Source organism: Tetrahymena thermophila (genome assembly GCF_000189635.1).
Source record: "Tetrahymena thermophila SB210 genomic scaffold scf_8254764, whole genome shotgun sequence".
Taxonomy (NCBI): domain Eukaryota; phylum Ciliophora; class Oligohymenophorea; order Hymenostomatida; family Tetrahymenidae; genus Tetrahymena; species Tetrahymena thermophila.
Window position 1 is genome coordinate 326,465 of NW_002476523.1, and position 18,493 is coordinate 344,957.

General features: G+C 23.3%; 8 protein-coding genes across 8 annotated transcripts; 3 read left to right on the forward strand and 5 right to left on the reverse strand. All coding sequences in view use genetic code 6, as the record gives it.

Annotated features, from left to right (window-relative positions):
* Positions 1-433: 433 nt before the first annotated feature.
* Positions 434-3,571, forward strand: TTHERM_00635710 (hypothetical protein; the record flags this gene model as incomplete). Its single annotated transcript, XM_001010111.1, has 1 exon — positions 434-3,571. The coding sequence occupies one exon, from the start codon at positions 434-436 to the stop codon at positions 3,569-3,571; it is 3,138 nt and encodes a 1,045-aa protein (XP_001010111.1).
* A 796-nt stretch (positions 3,572-4,367) lies between these two features.
* On the reverse strand, positions 4,368-7,803 carry TTHERM_00635720 (cyclic nucleotide-binding domain protein; the record flags this gene model as incomplete). Its single annotated transcript, XM_001010112.2, has 12 exons — positions 4,368-4,452; positions 4,676-4,765; positions 5,025-5,114; positions 5,383-5,472; positions 5,696-5,785; positions 6,073-6,162; positions 6,279-6,368; positions 6,650-6,739; positions 6,950-7,039; positions 7,300-7,389; positions 7,656-7,705; positions 7,765-7,803. 12 exons carry the CDS (start codon positions 7,801-7,803, stop codon positions 4,368-4,370), a joined length of 984 nt encoding a protein of 327 aa, XP_001010112.2.
* Positions 7,804-9,188: 1,385 nt separating this feature from the next.
* TTHERM_000635747 (transmembrane protein, putative) lies at positions 9,189-9,968 on the forward strand (the record flags this gene model as incomplete). The annotated part of the gene is made up of 1 exon (XM_012796116.1): positions 9,189-9,968. The coding sequence occupies one exon, from the start codon at positions 9,189-9,191 to the stop codon at positions 9,966-9,968; it is 780 nt and encodes a 259-aa protein (XP_012651570.1).
* Positions 9,969-12,126: 2,158 nt separating this feature from the next.
* On the reverse strand, positions 12,127-12,459 carry TTHERM_000635748 (hypothetical protein; the record flags this gene model as incomplete). Its single annotated transcript, XM_012796117.1, has 1 exon — positions 12,127-12,459. One exon carries the CDS (start codon positions 12,457-12,459, stop codon positions 12,127-12,129), a length of 333 nt encoding a protein of 110 aa, XP_012651571.1.
* Positions 12,460-12,748: 289 nt separating this feature from the next.
* Positions 12,749-13,149, reverse strand: TTHERM_000635749 (hypothetical protein; the record flags this gene model as incomplete). Its single annotated transcript, XM_012796118.1, has 3 exons — positions 12,749-12,850; positions 12,906-12,997; positions 13,053-13,149. 3 exons carry the CDS (start codon positions 13,147-13,149, stop codon positions 12,749-12,751), a joined length of 291 nt encoding a protein of 96 aa, XP_012651572.1.
* A 1,339-nt stretch (positions 13,150-14,488) lies between these two features.
* On the forward strand, positions 14,489-15,526 carry TTHERM_00635750 (transmembrane protein, putative; the record flags this gene model as incomplete). The annotated part of the gene is made up of 1 exon (XM_001010115.2): positions 14,489-15,526. The coding sequence occupies one exon, from the start codon at positions 14,489-14,491 to the stop codon at positions 15,524-15,526; it is 1,038 nt and encodes a 345-aa protein (XP_001010115.2).
* Positions 15,527-16,500: 974 nt separating this feature from the next.
* Positions 16,501-17,250, reverse strand: TTHERM_000635758 (SLEI family protein; the record flags this gene model as incomplete). Its single annotated transcript, XM_012796119.1, has 2 exons — positions 16,501-16,590; positions 16,759-17,250. The coding sequence occupies 2 exons, from the start codon at positions 17,248-17,250 to the stop codon at positions 16,501-16,503; spliced, it is 582 nt and encodes a 193-aa protein (XP_012651573.1).
* Positions 17,251-17,304: 54 nt separating this feature from the next.
* Positions 17,305-18,363, reverse strand: TTHERM_000635759 (SLEI family protein; the record flags this gene model as incomplete). The annotated part of the gene is made up of 1 exon (XM_012796120.1): positions 17,305-18,363. One exon carries the CDS (start codon positions 18,361-18,363, stop codon positions 17,305-17,307), a length of 1,059 nt encoding a protein of 352 aa, XP_012651574.1.
* Positions 18,364-18,493: the final 130 nt, after the last annotated feature.

An 18,493-nucleotide genomic window follows, 5' to 3' on the forward strand; every position in this document is an offset into this window, starting at 1 on the left:
ATTTATAAAAGTATTCATTTTTTTGGCAATAGAATCAAACATTAAATTGTCTATTTTTATTAAATACTATTTAAGATTGTAATTAACTCTCACTTTTTTTCGAAAAATAATAACGAATACAATTTAATTACGTCATTATTACATACCTTAAATACTAAATTTTGTAACTGGAATAATCTGATTTATAAAAATTAGATTATTAAGGTATAAAGTAATTTAAATATTATTCCCATATATTATTTGCTCACTAAATTAAAGAGATTAAGGTAAATCTAATTTTAATTACCCAAAAAGTATCTTTTTTATTAGGCGATCACTCATAATTACTTTAAACTTAGTAGTTTCAATTTAAGCTTTAAGAATTCCAAGTAAATCTGTTTGACTTTTATAATAATTTAATTATAAAAACAATTTAAAAATAAATCTTTCAGAAATGAAAAAGTTTGCTAATTTAATTATCATAAGTTGCTTCATTCTTGCAGTAACAAGTTAACCTCCTATTGTTGGTAATAGCTTAGAATGTAATTTTAATGCCTAATCATGTGATAAATGTGCTTAAGGTTCTGCAGCAATTCTAAAACTATTTGATTATGTTAATGGCTTTTGCAGGGTTAAAGATTGTTCTTAACTTACTATTGGAAATAACTTGAATGGCTGGGTTTGTAATTCTTGTAGTTCAGTCTCTTAAGTACCTGGTATTATATCATAAGGATAATATTTTGATGGTACTAAATGTGTTAATTAATGTAGTCAAGGTTATTTTGCAAATAAAGAAAATGGCTTTGTTTGCTAATTAGCAAATCCAGGTTAACCTGTAGATTGTTCTTTTGACAAAACAGGCTGCAAAGCATGTTATTTTTTTATTAACTAAAATAATTAATTTAGTTTTGATAAAAATTCATAAATGTGCTTTGTTAATGATTGCTCTTCTAATGTAAATTCAAAATTGAACGGTTGGATTTGTTAATCTTGTAAATCAGCAAAAGGAAGTGGTAACATTCCGAAAGGTTAATATTATGATGGTTAAACTTGCGTAGACACTTGTCCTCAAGGTTTATCAGCAAGTCTAGATACACAATTTATTTGTTAACCTCCACCTAATCCAGGTAAAGCTGTAGGGTGTTCTAAGGATTAATCAACTTGTTAAGAATGCGAATTTGATTCTTCAGTTTTCAAATAATTTGCTTATTAATCTGCAAATAACTGCTATGTGAAAGATTGTCATGTTACAGCTTTATTAGGTCTTTCGAGTGGATGGATATGCAATTCTTGTAGCCAAGCTTAAGGAAAGGGAAATATTCCTAAAGGTTAATATTTTGACAATAGGAATTGTGTAACAAATTGTCCTATTGGGAAATCTGCAAGTGCTTAAACTGGATTTGAATGCTTAGCAAACCCTTAACCTACTCCATGTTCTCAGGATTTTTCAACTTGTACAGGATGCGGAGATACTGCTGCTACTTAATAACTATTCACTTATATAAATGGAAACAACTGTGCTGTTAACGACTGCTCTATTACTACAATAGGCTCTAATTTAAATGGTTGGATATGTAATTCTTGTAGTACTACTGAGATTCCTAATACTATTACAAAAGGCAGATATTATTACAATAAAAGCTGTGTAGATACTTGCCCTAGTGGCTATTAAGCTAGTGCAGCTACTGGATATAACTGTCAAAAAATTAATCCAGGTTCAGATGTTAGCTGCTCAAGTGGAAATTAAGCTTGTGGAAATTGTGGTTCAACAAGAGCTTAATAATTATTTATTTCTAGTAATAAAGGGTAAAGCTGCAAAGTTAAAGATTGCTCTTCTACAACAATTGGTTCGAATTTGAATGGTTGGATTTGTTAATCTTGTTTATCAGCTTCGGGTACAGGTAATATTGCTTCCGGTTAATATTTCGATGGTAGAAGCTGTGTAAATACCTGTCCTATTGGTTCTACAGTAAGTAAGGATACAGGATATGTTTGTTAATTTCCTCCAAGCTCAGGCAATCCAGTTCCATGCTCTAGTGATTCATAAACCTGTGGAGGATGTGGAACAACAGATGATATATAAGGCCTATTTAGTCGAGGAACTGGGAATACCTGCTAAGTAACTGACTGCAATTTGAGTGTAGTAGGATCTAATCTCAATGGTTGGGTTTGCAATTCTTGTAGTTAGACTAATTCAGATCATAATATCGCAAAAGGTTAATATTACAATGGTACTACTTGTGTAGATACTTGTCCTAAAGGTTAATAAGCAAGTGCAGCTACTGGATTCGTTTGTTAATATCCTCCTAATCCTGGATCTTCAGTTACATGTTCTAGCGATTCTTCTACATGTAATGGATGTGGATAATCAAAAAATATTTCAAGCCTATTTACTTATAAAACTGGCAATAACTGCTCAGTCAGCGATTGTAATTCTACAGTAATAGGATCTAATCTGAATGGCTGGATTTGTAATTCTTGCAGCTCAGCTTCTGGAGCTAACAATATTGTAAAAGGTAAATATTATAACGGTATAACTTGTGTAGATAGTTGTCCTGCTGGTTAGTAAGCAAATGCGGCAACAGGATTTATTTGTAAAAATATTCCTAACCCTGGTACTCCTGTTGCATGCTCTACTGATTCTTCAACTTGCAATGGGTGTTTTTCAAATCTTGGCTCAAGCATATTCACTTATGGAACTGGAAATAATTGTTATGTAACTGACTGTACTGCCTCAACATTAAGGGAATATAATGGTTGGGTTTGTAATTCTTGCAATTCAGCTTCAGGAGATGGGAATATTGCTGCAGGTTAATATTTTAATGGTAGGTATTGCGTATCAAGTTGTCCCTCTGGGTAATATGCAAACTTATCTACTTAATATGTTTGTTAACCAATAGTAGGTAATCCTGGCACTCCTGTTACATGCTCTAGTGATTCTTCAACTTGTGGGGGATGTGGTTAAACAAATGCAATTTAAAATTTATTCACATTTGGAGTAGGAAATAGTTGTTTTGTCGTTGACTGTACTGCTTCTACAGTAGGATCTAATCTAAATGGTTGGGTTTGCAACTCTTGCAGTTCAGCTACTGGAAATGGAAATATTACTGTAGGCTAATATTATAATGGTACGACATGTGTAGCAAGTTGCCCCCCTGGATAGTAAGCAAGTTTATCTACTGGATGGGTTTGTTAACCTATACCAAATCCTGGATCTAATGTTACATGCTCTAATGATTCTTAAACTTGCGCAGGTTGTGGATTAACAAACGATATTTAAAAATTATTTACTCATGGAACCTAAAACTAATGTTCTGTTACTGACTGCTCCTCTGCAGTGGTAGGTTCTAATTTGAATGGTTGGGTTTGTAATTCTTGCAGCACAGCTAAAGGACAAAATAATATAGCTACTGGCTAATACTACAACGGTACAACTTGTGTAGCGAGCTGTCCTAATGGTTAATCAGCAAGTGCATCTACTGGATATGTTTGTAAACCAGGCTCGAGTCCTGCTCCAGTAAATAATAATGCATCATAGTCAAGTATAATCAGTTATATTTTAGCATTTGTAATGTTAAAACTTCTAATTTGAAAAGTATATTAGTTTGGATAGATAAATTATATCTATACTTATATTTTATTGAAATAAATAATAAATTAGTATAAGCAAAATTGTTATTATTCAATATGTAAGTTTATTTTCTGTTGCATTAATTTGAATAATTAATTATAAATAGTTCTTTTTAAATAATCTATTTTATTTTAAAAAAGGATAAAAGTTTATGATTTTCTTTTACTTGTAATTAAAATAATTAAAAAGAAATATTTAAAATAATAAAGCTTAAATCATAGTTATTAATTTAATTTTTAAGCACTCACTTTAAGTTATCTGTATAAAGTTTTAAATATAATTTCGTGGTACAAAAACTATTTTTAAATATATAAATAAATACATACTGTATGCTGGTTTTCATTTCGACCAATTTAGATTAACTAATATTGATTGATTTATTTATTTTTCAAAATTAAATTTTTGATAAAAAAATTAAAATTTCTTCTTTAAAAATATATTAAATCTATGATTAAACATTTTTTATTTTATTCTTCTATCATGTTTGAAAATTGCATCAAAAACTTTTTTTTATTTCTTTTATTTTATTAAATAATATTTATTATTTTACTAAATGTATATTTCTTACTCAAGAAATAATTATCCTAGAATAGTTATACTTTAATTTAATATATTATTTATTAACTTAACAAAATATAAAATATGATATTTTAGGTTAAATTATTTAATTACAAAATATAATAAAATAAAACTAATTAGATTAATATTCAAATATTTTTATGTTTATTCTTTCTTTTTCACAGCTTGTTTATCTCCATCAGAATTTTATTCTAAAAACAACTAATCTTTTAAATTTAAGATACATGCTTTTTACTTATGATTGATTGTTGATTTCGTTATAACTTTTAATGTAAATTAGTGAATATTACTAAAAAAAGTTAAATAGAATAAAATTTTAAAATAAAATATTAAATTTTTAATCAATAAATAAAACAAAGTTGAGCTGAATAAAAAAAGAAAAATTAATCAAATAAAAAAAGATATTTAAATTAAAAGATTTAAAATGTTTTAAAATCATTTTTATAATAAAAAATATTTCTACCCAAAAAAAATAAGCGTTATTACCTAAGACCAATATTCAAATTTAAGAGATTAGTGCATTTTTCTAAACCTGAAACTATATTTGAAGCACCTTCATCACCGATTTTATTGCAACTTTTAAATATTAAAGAAAAGATATAGAGATAATCAGTTATCTATAGAAGGAAAAAATGAAGAAAAATATGAAATAAAAAGAAGTTAATTATTTAATAATAAAATCAAAAGTCCAAAATAAAAAATGAGTTAAATTAATAATTAAAAAAAAAAAAAAATAAATAATATCTAATAAAAAATTATCAGAGTTAGTTATATTGTTTTAAATATAATTTATTTTATAAAATATAACAATCCTAAGCAAATAAACTGCTTTTACCAAAATTCAAGTGTCAAATTTGAGAGATTTCCACACTTTCCTAAGCCAAAACTTAAGCCTGATGCACCTTCATCGTCAATTACATTTGCACTTTTTAATTATTAAGAAAAAATATTATCTTAATTAGTTAGTTAGAAGGAAAAAAATGAAATTATAAGAAATAATTCATTAATATTAAAATCAAAAGTTGAAAATGAAAAAATAGGTTAAATTATCAAATAAAAAACATTTAAGTGAAAAAAATGAAAGTTATATCAATTACAAAGCTAATACATTAATTTATAGAGTTTACTATATTGTTTTAAATTCATTTTTATAGTAAAAATATCACAATCAGATATAAATAAACTATTTTTACCTAAGATTAAGTGTCAAATTTGAGAGATTAGTGCAATTTCCCAAATTATTACCTAATTATGATGCACCAATTGAGCCAATTTGATTGTCACTTTTTAAATATCGAAGAAAAAATATATAGATGATTAGTTAATTAGAAGGAAAAATGAGTTAAATTAAAAAAGAAAGATAGAGAAAAAAACACAAACAAAATATACAGAAAAAATAAATCAAATAAAAAGCTAATAGAAAAATTAAAATAGTTAATGATAATGTTTTAAATTAATTTTTTATATCAAAAATATCACAATCAAAAACAAATAAACTGTTTTTACAGAAGATCAATTACCAAATTTGAGAGGCTGGTACACTTTCCTAAATCAAAACCTAACCCTGACGAACCTTAATCACCAATTTTATTGCAACTTTTTAAATATTGAAAAAAAAATATACACTTAATTAGATTATTAGAAGGAAAAAATGAAGAAAAATATGAAAATGATAAAAATGAATTAATAAATAATAAAAGTAGAAGTTGAAAAATAAAAAATGAGTTAAATTAAAAAATAAAGAAGAAAAAAAACACACAAGCAGAATAAAAATAAGAAAAATAAATTTAAAATCAGAATAACTAAATTAAAAGAATTATATTGTTTTTAATTCATTTTTATATTAGAAAATAACACAATCCCAAACAAATTAACTATTTTACCCAAGATTAAGTATCAAATTTTAGAGATTAATACAATTTCCTAAATGAGAAGCTAAGCCTGATGCACCAGTTGAGCCAATTTCATTATCACTTTTAAATATAGAAGAAAGAGCTGATTAGTTAGTAACAACGAAAAAATGAATAAGACTTGAGCTAATTAATAATAAAAGCTTGATCACAATCCAAAACAAATAAAGTATTATTACGGAAGACTAAGTGTCAAATTTGAGAGATTAGTGCACTTTCCTAAACCAAAACCTATGCCTAAAGCACCTTCATCACCAATATCATTGCCTCTTTTATGAAGATTGAAAAAAAAAATAAATAATTTTTTAGTTTATTAGAGAGTAAAAAAAGAAAAATATGAAATAATAAGAAATTAATTAATAATAAAAGCAAATATTGAAAATGAAAAAATGTGTAAAAAGAAATAAAAAAATCATACAAAATAAATAAAAAAGGAAAAATAAATCAAAAAATAGTTGATAAATAAATAATTAAAAGAGATAGTAAGATTATTTTAAAATCATTTTTATATCAAAAAAGTCACTATTTAAAGTATATTAACTGTTTTTACTAAAAATTGAGGGTCAAATTTGAGAGATTAGTGCACTTTCCTAAACCAGATCCTAATTCTGATGAACCTTTATCACCAATTTTATTCCAACTTATTTTATATTGAAGAAAAAATTTGAAATGCAAATGATGAAAAATGGGTTTAATTAACAAAGAAATAAAGAAAAAAACACAAACAGAATTAAAAAATAAAAATAAGTCTAATAAAAACTAATAAATAAATTAAAAGATTAGTAATATTGATTTAAATTCATTTTTATATTCAAAAAATAACAATCAAAAACAAATAAACTGTTTTTACAGAAAATCAAGTGTCAAATTAGAGAGACTAGTGCACTTTCCTAAATCAACACCTAACCCTGATACACCAATTGCACCAATTTTATTGCCACTTTTTAAATATTGAAGAGAAAAAAAAGTTAATTAGCTATAAAGAAGGAAAAAATGAAGAAAAATATTAAAAAAAGAAAGAATTAATCAAGTAATTAATTATAAAAGTAAAATTTGAAAATGAAAAAGTGAGTTAATTTAATAAAAATATTTAAAAAATCCAAATGAATAAAATAAAAATCTAATAGATAATTTAAAAGAGTTAATTCATTTTTACATAAAAAATATTTTAATCCAAAACAAATAAACTGTTTTTTTTACCAAAGTTCAAGTATCAAATCTGAGAGAGTAGTGCACTTTCCTAAACCAAGAGATAAACATGATAAACCTTCATCACCAATTTCATTTCCTCTTTTAAATATTTAAGAAAAAATAAAGAGTTATTTAGCTTAGCTAGAAGTAAAAAATCAAGAAAAAATATCAAATTATAAAAAAATAAATAATTAATAATCTAAATAAAGTTGAAAGAAAATTAAGTTAAAATATTGAAAGAGTGTTCGTATAAATAATGAATGAATATAGATGAAGATTTCTATTAGAAAAATAATATTATAAATAGCTTGAAAATTAAATATAAAAAAACATGAATAAAATTAATGTTAATAAATTAAACATACTTAAGATCAATATGGAGAATCTAATAAGATTAATCTGAAGAGTTTAAAAACTTTTTTATTGATAAAAATAAATTTCAAAAATATAATAAAAAAATAAATATTTATTTACTTCCTCTAAACTGTTAAAAGATTTTTTTTATAATATCATTTATTTATTATATTTTTTTTCTCAAAAATATCGAATACAAATAAATAGAAATTTAATTAATTATAAGTATTGTAAAAAATTAATTTCAAATATAAATTTATTAATTTGCAATTAGGGAGAAATATCATAAAAAGTTAATGTAATATTCATTGTTGAATTTTAATATTTCTTTTTAAAACTTATACTTAAAATATAGTAAGAATTAGATGGGTAAGCAGTCATGTGCTTAAAAAATTATAGCTATTAAATACTAAAAAAATAGTTTTTATTGAATATATTTTTTGTTTTAGTCCATTAATAAATGAGGAAATATTTTATTATATTAAACAATAAATAAAATATTATAAAATTTAATGTCTTTAACTATTCTTATATCCTATTAGTATTTTTTCAAGCATATATTATTTTTGAAATTAGGTTACATGCACCAAAAAAGCACTTTTATACTTAATTAAATAAATCTCTAATAAAAAGATTAAACATTTTTATATTAATTAGCATAAATTTCTTTTTAAATTCATAATCTATCTAAAATAGATTAAAATATTTATTTAATCATATAAAAAATTGAATAATCAATAAATTTAAAGTATTAATTTATTTCTTCAATGAAAGGATTTGGTTAGTGAAGTGATAGAGAGAGAGTCTGTGCATAGGATTAATTTGCTTTCTTATATCGAAGCATATATTGCTAATCCTGAAATTAAAAATATCACCAGCCGTGTTGGTACAGATGGTGGATGGTATTTCATGTAACTTTTATGCTTTTAAGCTATTTTACTCCTCCTATTTTTTAATTGTTTTTATCAGTCTGTTTTTATTAAATTAAAGAAATTGTTGATAACATTTTATGGCTTTTCTCAAATTTTGAACATAAAAAAATTTTAAAACAAACATACATTAAAAAGTGTATAAAAAAAAATATTTTTTTTATACCTCCATGAATTAATTATGGCCTTTTGTTATTTTATAATAAGAAGATAGATTATAATGAAATGAATCAGAATTTCTTGCACTAATTTGAGAAAATTTTTAATTCCTTTTTTATATTTTTCCTTTTCGCTTTTTGGTAATGATGAAGGAAGGATTTAGGCATAATGTAAAAAGTTTTTTCATAGAAGTCATATATATATTTTGCAATAGAAAAATTTAATATAAAAGATTAAATTCTATTTTTAGTATTAAATATAAATAAATACATCATTTTTGTAAAAATATATATCAATTCATTAAGTAAAAAAAAAAATATTTTATTTTATATCAAAGTAAATAATTAAATTTTTATGCTAATATTTGCTTTTTAGAAATGAACTCTTTCTTATTGTTAATTAATTAATTAATAATTTAATAAAAAATTAGATTATTAGGGTTTTATAAATTTTTGAATGACAGCTAAGCTGTTTTGGTAGGAAAGTAGGTTCAAAGGATCCTCAAACGATCACTAAGCATTAACTAATTAAAAATAATATTAAATAGGTTTATATAAGATGTAGTTTTTAATTCATTTTCTATTAAATGTTGTTTAATGCGTTAAGCATCTCTATCTTATCTTTGGAATCAACTGGCTTTTCTTCATTTTTATAATAATAATAATAATAATAATTATATTGTTTTATGATTCCTTATTTGAAGATTATATTTCTGGGAATGACGATATTTTCGTTATTTCTTTAACAGATTTCACATTTTTGAAGAAGTAGTAGTCTTTCTCACTTGTCAGTCGATAGCAACTAGAAATCGCATTAATTATCTTTCCTATCAAAAGAATTTTCACCGCCATCATTTTTTTCATATTAATTTAGATGGATAAAAATTTAACATTAAAAGTTACTTGTTTTAGACAACTTAGGTTATAAGTTGAGAATAGCTTTCTGTATTTAATTCTATTTTGTAAATAGAAGTGGCATTTTGACTTTAAACGACTGTATAATTCCATTCTAAATGTTAATTTTATAGAAAAAATCTTTATAATGTTATCCATTTGCTTGCTTTTTTTTATTCTAAATCTTCTTGTCTGTGTTTTGGTTCAACAAAAGACTACACTTTATTTTAATTTAATTAGCAATAATTTTAGATTGATAAAAAAATTTTTGGAAGAGGAGAAGATGAAAGAGGTGATTTAGAAAATGGAGAAAGAGATTAATTGTGTAGGGTTATGTCATTGATCTTAAGTAAATTCATTTTTATTTTAGAATGTTTGATTTATTAAAAATGTTTAGTTAGTGGACATATTGCATTTCATTTGTTCTCAAATTGAATTTAATAATCATTAGGTTGCTTCAATAATATGAGAAACATGTTCAGGTAATAAATAGTTGGATACTCAAAAATTATTGAAGAAGCTTTATAACAAGAAATAGAACTTCTTTAATAGAATTTATTAACATTTTTTTCAAATTTAATCTCTGCGAAAGAACCTCAGTTTGAATTTAAAGTGTAGATTCTTATAAAAATAAATGTTTTTGAGTAATTCTGGAACATACCACTTATTTTGGATTAGACTGGTTAGTGATGATACGTTTTTATCTATATAACATTTAATCTACTTTATTAATGCGGCTGCGACATGGAAGGAAAAAATTTAAGAGATATTAACGCGGCTGTGACTTGGAAGGAAAGAATTTAAGAGATATTAATGCGGTTGTGACTTGGAAGGAAAAAATTTAAGGGACGATTTTGAGAATTAGAGTACATAGACTAAAAATAATGAGGTGATTATGTTTGTTTCAGTTTGTTTCTTGTGATTGTGTATTATATAATAAAATTTTTTAGTTTACCGGGAGTACGAAAATATAAGAGAATTTCATTATTAGGATGATTTTATTTTTTATTTAATAAATCAAATAATTCAAAAGAGAATTTCCTCATTTTATGCCCTACTTTCATTTTGCTCTTAAGCACTATATATAGATATATATATATATATAAATCAAACTCTTTGTTAAGTTGAATGTTTTGCCAAATAGTAAAACTTCAAAATCAAATAAACAAACCCTATGATACTGAATTAATATAACTAACTCTTAAATTATAAATCCCTAAATAAGATGGAGATACGTCAGACATAATTAAGAAGTATTAAAGAGTGATTTCTCAACCTTCTTAGAACGAGTAATAGCAAAAATAGTAATCACCAATATCAATAAAAACACAATAAAATTAAATAAACCATAGCAGTGGTTGCATGAAAAGCTAAATAAGAGAGCGATATTACTAATTGGAAGGTATTAATTATAGGCTCAAAAAGTCTAACTACCTTTAAGTTGTTTACATACTCTATACTAGCTTTCATTAATTTTACCTTTTTAATAATTTATTACGCACATTATATGGTAGAATTTGAATTGTCATTCTTTAAGAAAATTGGTCATCAACTTTAACTATGTTAATAATTTTTAACTCTATAAGTGAATAGATGTTTCATTCAATCCTTATTGATACCTTAGAGAGGAAAAGAGAAGCAGAAATAAATAATGAATACAATCAAACCAATTAGAAGTTGTTTAGTATGTCAAAAATAACTCTAATAATTGGTTGGAACTATTAAAGGAGGAAATCTTAGTCTAACAAGTAAATTTTGTGTCAAAATGAAGGCCTACTTAACAAGCTGGATATAAAATAATAAACTGTCATCCTAAAAAGAGCATCACTACTTAAATGTTTTTTAAAATAGATAGATAAAAAATAATTAATTTCAATTGTTTCTTTTTTACCTTTATTACATCATAAAAAGAAAAAGAAAGAAAAGAAATTTCTTATTTTTTAACCTCAAATAAATTTTAAAAAATAAATAATAAATTTCTAGAATTTTTTTTATTTAGTAAACAAAATCATTCAAATGATTCATCATTTATTTTGTTCACTAAAAAATTCAAATTAATAAATTATTTAAATACAACTTTTATTTTTTAAATTAGTGATGTAATTTATTTTTTTCAAAATATTCACTTTCAAAAGCATTTTAATCAATTCAAAATAAAAGAGTTTTATTTTTAATCAATTAAAAATAAAAGAGTTTTATTTTAAGTATTTTTCAATCAAAAAATCTTCTCACAATAGTATAAAAAATATTGAAAAAAATTTTTATTATTTCTTCATTCGAGCACGTATTCGAATTATTTATTATCAAAAATAAAATTTAACTAATTTATGTTCTAAATTGAATGATAAACCATTTATTTTTGGTTCATTTACATCAAAGAAGAAACCATAAATAATTTTTAAAAATGCCTAAATTTAATAAATTTTTATATATTATATTAATCTAGTTTATAGCTTATCCATGAATTAAATTCATATTTAAATTAATTAATAATCAGTCCTTCAAAGTTGCATTAAGCTCGAGTTTGGCTCGAGTTAAGAGTCACTGGGAGACAGTATATATATTATTTTTATGTAGTTATAAATGAAAATTAAATTATACAATTTATATAATGAATTAAATTTTACTCTTTCTTTTTTTTAACAAATTTAAAACAAACTTGAAATATGTTAATTTAAAAATATATTTTATCTTAAAATGACTTAATTTATGAGTAAATGTTTGCTTTTTTTGAAATGGACTATTTCTTAAAGAAAGTTAAGTTAATTGATAATTTAATAAATAATTTGATTTTTATTGATTATTAATTTTTGTATAATTAGCAAATAAAGCATCCCTTCTAATCTGTTTTGATAGGAAAGTATACTCAAAGGACCCTCAAAGGATCATTTATAATTAAAAATGATGTTAAATAGGTTTATATAATATGTGGTTTTACTTCATTTTCTATTAAATACTGTTAAATGTAATAAGCATCTCTATTACTTATGAATTTCTAAAGCTAGCTTACAATCAGACATTTTTTCATTTCCATAATAATGATATTATTTTATGATTACTTATATTAAGATTATTTATTTCTGGCAATGACGATATTTTAGTTGCACACTTCTTGAACCGATTTCATAATTTTGGAGATGTTTTAGTTTTTTTTCTCAGTCGTATGTCCATCCATAGCAACTATAAATCGCATTCATTATCTCTCACATAACAGAACTTCCACCACTTTCATTTTTTTCATATTAATTTAAAATATAAAAAATTTAACATAAAAATTTACCTTTTTTAGACAGCTTGGGCTATGAGTTAGGAATTTCTTTGTGTGTTTAATCCTATTTTGTAAATAGGAGCGTCCATTTTGATTTTAAAAAACTGTATAATTCCATTATAAAATTAATTGTATCAAAAAAATATTTATATTGTTTACCATTTGCTTGCTTTTTTTATTGTAAATCTTCAGTTATTCTACGAAATAAAAAATCTAGACTTGTTTATATTTATATTTAATTTAGACTAATAAACATTTTTTTTTGAAAGAGGAAGAAAACAAATGAGATGACTTAGAATAGGATATTATTGAGTAAAGGTAGATGATTGAGTTTTGAATCTAAGAATCAGTGAAAGCATTTTATTCAAAATTAAAAAAAAATTTATCCTTTTTCATCTATGCTAACTTAAAGCTAGCTAGCTAGTTTACTTACTTACTTAATTGCTTTCTATTTTTGTTTTTTTTGTTCTATTACTTATTTAAAAATTCATTTAGCGAAAGAAATACAAAATAAATGAGCGCAAAAACAACCATTCATTCATACATTACTCATAACATTTAACATATAATTCCATTCAAAAATTTCATCGTATGAAAACGAATAGATAGATAAGTGAGTGGCATTTAATTACATACATTTTTTTTTAACTAGCTTGTTAGCTGAATTAAGCTAAATAGTTAATTAAAAACAAATGTATGTAATTAAATACCATTCATTTATTAAGTCATTTACAAACTACTAATTTTTGAATAGCAATTTACTATATATATGTAATATAAAGGCAATATTCATCTAGTAAATCGTAAAGCAAAATTGGAATATTTTGTAATGAATTATTATTCCTCTTTTAATTAGCCTCAGTAATTCTCTTTTAATTAGTTTTTTTATATTATAGTTAGATTCTTTTGTATTTTTAAAATATTCATTAATTAGGTAGTTGCAATAGTTTTTATTTTTCTATAATAATCCCTTTAATGGATAAAATATTTTTAATTAAGAAAAACAAAGAAAATTAATTAAAAAATTAATTTTTAGACCTCAAACAAAATATTTAATCAAATAATTAATTCAAAAAAGAAGATAATCAAAATTAAAAAAAGATAATCAGTATTTAGCTCTCAAACCTTTGAACGAAAAACAAAAACATTAAATACAAAAAAATATACAATGGAAGATAAAGGGCTTAGAAATAATTACAAAAAAAACATAACTAGAATGTTTATTAATTTCCTAAGATAAAAATATTAAGACAAACATGAATTAATAAGACAAAATTTTGAAAATAGAATTCCAGATTTAAAAACCATTATTAAAAGATATGATCTAAAATAACAATTTGAGTTGTTTATCTAAATTTTTCCTAAATTATTTTTCTAATCAAAAATTTAAAATAAATTCAATAAGTTGAGCTCCTATTTCGAACGACTAGCTTATATCTATAAAAGTATCCTTTTGCCTAGGAGACATTGATCAAATTATTTCTTTCTCAATAATAGACGAATATATTTATTAATAAAAATATAGGTAAAGTGGTTTAGTTTTTTAATAGATAAATAAATAAATATAAATTTATGAATTCTAAAAATGATAAAATATGATTATTATATGCTATATTACTCTATTAATTTATTAAACAATCTTCAATTTTTTAAAATTCAATAATAGCTTTTTTATTTTCTTAAACAAGCTAAGAAATTTAAGCTCATAAAATTCTCCAGAAGAGTATCTAGAATTTTCTTTGATGGATTTTATGTAATAGCTGATTAATTTATCAAACGAAAAAAATATCCTTAAAATTTAATCTATTATTTAAATAATTTTAATCTAAAAAAATTTTAACTAATTTTGTTTGTTTGTTTTTTTTGTTTTTATAATCGTTTTTTTATTTTTAACTTAGAAAGAAATATTTTATTTTGTTAATTATTTATTATTATATATATTCAAAAGAAATTTTTGTAACATTTATTTCGTCTATTTTCAGATTGCTCTCAATCGAATATAAACAAATAAATATATAGGTAGATATATAAATAAAATTCTTTAATAAAAGCAAGAGATTAATTAGCCTATTAGCAATAATTTATCTTTACAAAATTTCTAAATCAATTTAAATTTTCTTCTTGAAAAATTTTTTAACGCTGAAGGAATCTAAGTAACTCACTATTTATAAATTAGTAAATAAGCTGGCGATGCCTCAGAAATTATTAAACAGTATTAAAAAATGATTTTCCTTCTTTCTTAGCGCAATTAATTGCAAAAATAATCATCATTAATATTAATCAAAACACAATAGAATTAAATAAGTCATTGCAATTATTGCATGAAAAGGCTAATAAGAGAGCTAGAGTTTTTCTCTTAATAACAAGAAACTTACAAAGTAAAAGTCTTCCCCTAATAAGATGACCTTGCTTAAAATTTATTTTAACATATATCATATTGCAATGTCAATTCTCAAGAGGTAGAATTTGCATGGAAAATTAGTCGTCAGCTTTATTTAAATATGGCTGCAATTTTTAACTCTATAAGCGAATAGATGATTTTTCCAAACTCTATTGATACCTAACAGAGCAATTTAGAAGCAGAAATGAATCAATCATAAAGTACTAAAAATAGTTTTTTAATTAACAAATGAATTTATCAGAAAATTAATTATTTTTTAAAATAGACAAAAGACAAACTAATTTATCAGAAAAAAATTTATTTTTTAATGTAGAAAAATGATTGAATTGAAATTAATAAAATAATTAAAAAAAATTGTATTTATTTTTTAGCGCTTACATTTATAAGCGATTTTCAATTTTAATGTAAACAAATTTATTTATTTTAAGGCAAATAAAAAAATATATTCGATTAAAGTTAGAATAGTCTAAATTTATAGGAAATTATTTTTAATAAAAAATAATAAATTAGATAAAATATTTATCATTTAGAGCTTTACTTAAAAAGCTACAATTCAAAAATAAATAGATATAAATGTGCTATGATCAATACTTTTTTAAAATTTGCAAAAGATAATTTGAAATTGATTCTTTCTTTGTTTCTTTCATTTATAGGTGTATCTTATTTTAATTAATCAGAATCTCGCAAATTAATAAAATTCATCAATTTAATCAATTTTATTTATTCATTTTTCTTTCAAAAAACCTTCATCTTATCTCATAAGAAAAAATATTGAAAAAGAATTGTATTCTTTTTTCTCTATAATTATTGTAAGTAATTATTTATTTATTATCAAACTATAATTAAACTAATTTTTCTTCTAAAATGAATGATAAACAATCAATAAATGGATAAAATTAATTGCATAATCAGTTAATAAATAAATGATACTAATTTATGTTGATAAATAAATTATATATATTTTTATGCTCATTTTAAATTATAATTGATCATTATTTTATATTTACAACTAACTTTTATAAATTATAAAATATCTTTGATATTTATTATATTTATCTTCTTAGAAAAGAATACTCAAAAAATACTTCAAACTATAGTTAGGATGTTTGTTTATTAATACATTTAATGAATTCGTTTATTTCATTAATAAAGCAAAGAAGTTGGTAATAGGGTTGCAGGATTAGTTTGTTATCATGGATTAATGGGTCAATAATTCCTTTAATAAATAGGTAGAGTATGAAGGGAGTTCTTTCTCATATTGTAAAATCTCTCCCTTTTCAAATTTGCATTTGGCTTCTAGAATCAATTATTAAATAGATTTAAGGTTTTTTCTTATTAACAAGGTCTGTTTCCTGATATAAAATGGAGTAATTCAATTAAGAAATGTAAATTAAAAAAAAAAAAATAGTTGTGCTATTTCACTAAATTTTAGAAAGGCATTTAGATATATTTTATATTTTTAACAATTTATTCATTTAGTATTTGAAGTCTTTTTTTATAGAGCCCTTTTTCTTGAAAGGGATCTAGATTCAGTAGGGTTGATTTCAAGAACTTTATTGTAACAATCAAGAGCTTTGTCTGTTTAATTTTTTCTTTCGTAAGCAAGTTCAGAGTTCTAAAGTGATTATTCATATTCGGATTAATTTATAAAGCTTTGTTAAATTATTCAAGAGCTTCATCATTCATATTTTAATCGAAATAAACTAACCCTATATTATTATAGGCCACTTGCTTTTCAGGATTGACTTCTAGTATTTTCTTATATGTTTCAAGTGCTAGGTCAAACATAGTTTTATCTTAGATAAGCGTTACCTAATTGAATGTAAGCATTATTATACTTTGAGTCTAATTCAATTGCTTTTTAGTAGCTTCCTATAGCTTCATCAAGCATATTCTAGTCTTAGTAAATCCTACCCAAATCCAAATGATAATGAGTTTCAATGCATTTAGGCACATATTCGTAGAACTCTTTAGCTTCTTTTATCATTTTTCTATCCAAATAATAATTCATCACTTCTTCCATAGCAGCAAAGCACTTAGGATTTATTTCTATAGCTTTTTGTAATTAGCTTCTTCATACTTTCTATTTGCCTTCAATATAAAACCTAGTTTGTCGTAAGCATTAGAGTAGTTTGGATCTAATTCAATAACCTTTTTTAAACACTTAATTGATTCATCATCATTCAATTCAGTGTAATATTTATTTCCTTCTTCATAGTAATCTTTTGCAGTTTAAAGATTTTTCTCCTACTACTCTTCTTTGTGAGTTTCTTAAGCTTATTTTCCATTTTTATTTTTCAGTCCATTTATTCTGCTTAATGTATTCTTATGAGCAGGATTGATTTCAAGAGCTCTATTATTGCACTCAAGAGCTTTATCTTTCTAATCTTTTTTTTCATAAACCAGCCCTGAATTTTAAATGGATGACTCATATTCTGGGTCTGCTTCTATAGCTTTATTGAATTATTCAAGTGCCTCGTCTAACATGTTTTATCTTAAATATATAAGGCCTATATTATTATATGCGACTGATTTTTTTTAGTCTATTTCTATTATTTTTTAATAGCACTCTATGGCTTAATCGTATAACAGTTTTTCTGAATAAGCGTTGCCTAATTAGATATAAGCGTCAATGTAGTTAGAGTCTAACTCAAGTACTTTTCTATAGTAGACAATGGATTCATCAAACATATTTTGAACTAAGTAAACTTTTGCTAATTTATAATAAGCATCAAGGTTTTTAGGAACTTATTCAGAGAATTCTTTAGCTTCTTTAATCATTTTTTTATCTAAATGCATTTTCATCACTGTCTCTATAGTCTCTATAGCAGAACAAAATGTTGGGTTGAGCTCAAGAGCTTTTTTGTAGTGGAAAATAGAATCGTTAAACATTTTTTTTTCTTTTTTAACTAAACCAAGTTTATCATAAGCTAAATAGAAATTTGGATCTATTTCTAAAGCTTTTTTAAGATATTCTATGGATTTATCATTATTCTATTATTAATAGTAGTCACAGCCTTCAAAATAATAATCGTCTGTCTGATGTTGAAAGAACTTTCTTATTATCATTTTTCAATAAATCTTTAAAAAGACTAAAATCATCATCATGATCATCTTCATCATCATCTTTTGAATTTATTTAAAAAACTCTTACTTTTGCCTTTTTATAGTTTGGTTTTATTTAAAGAACTTTTAGTAA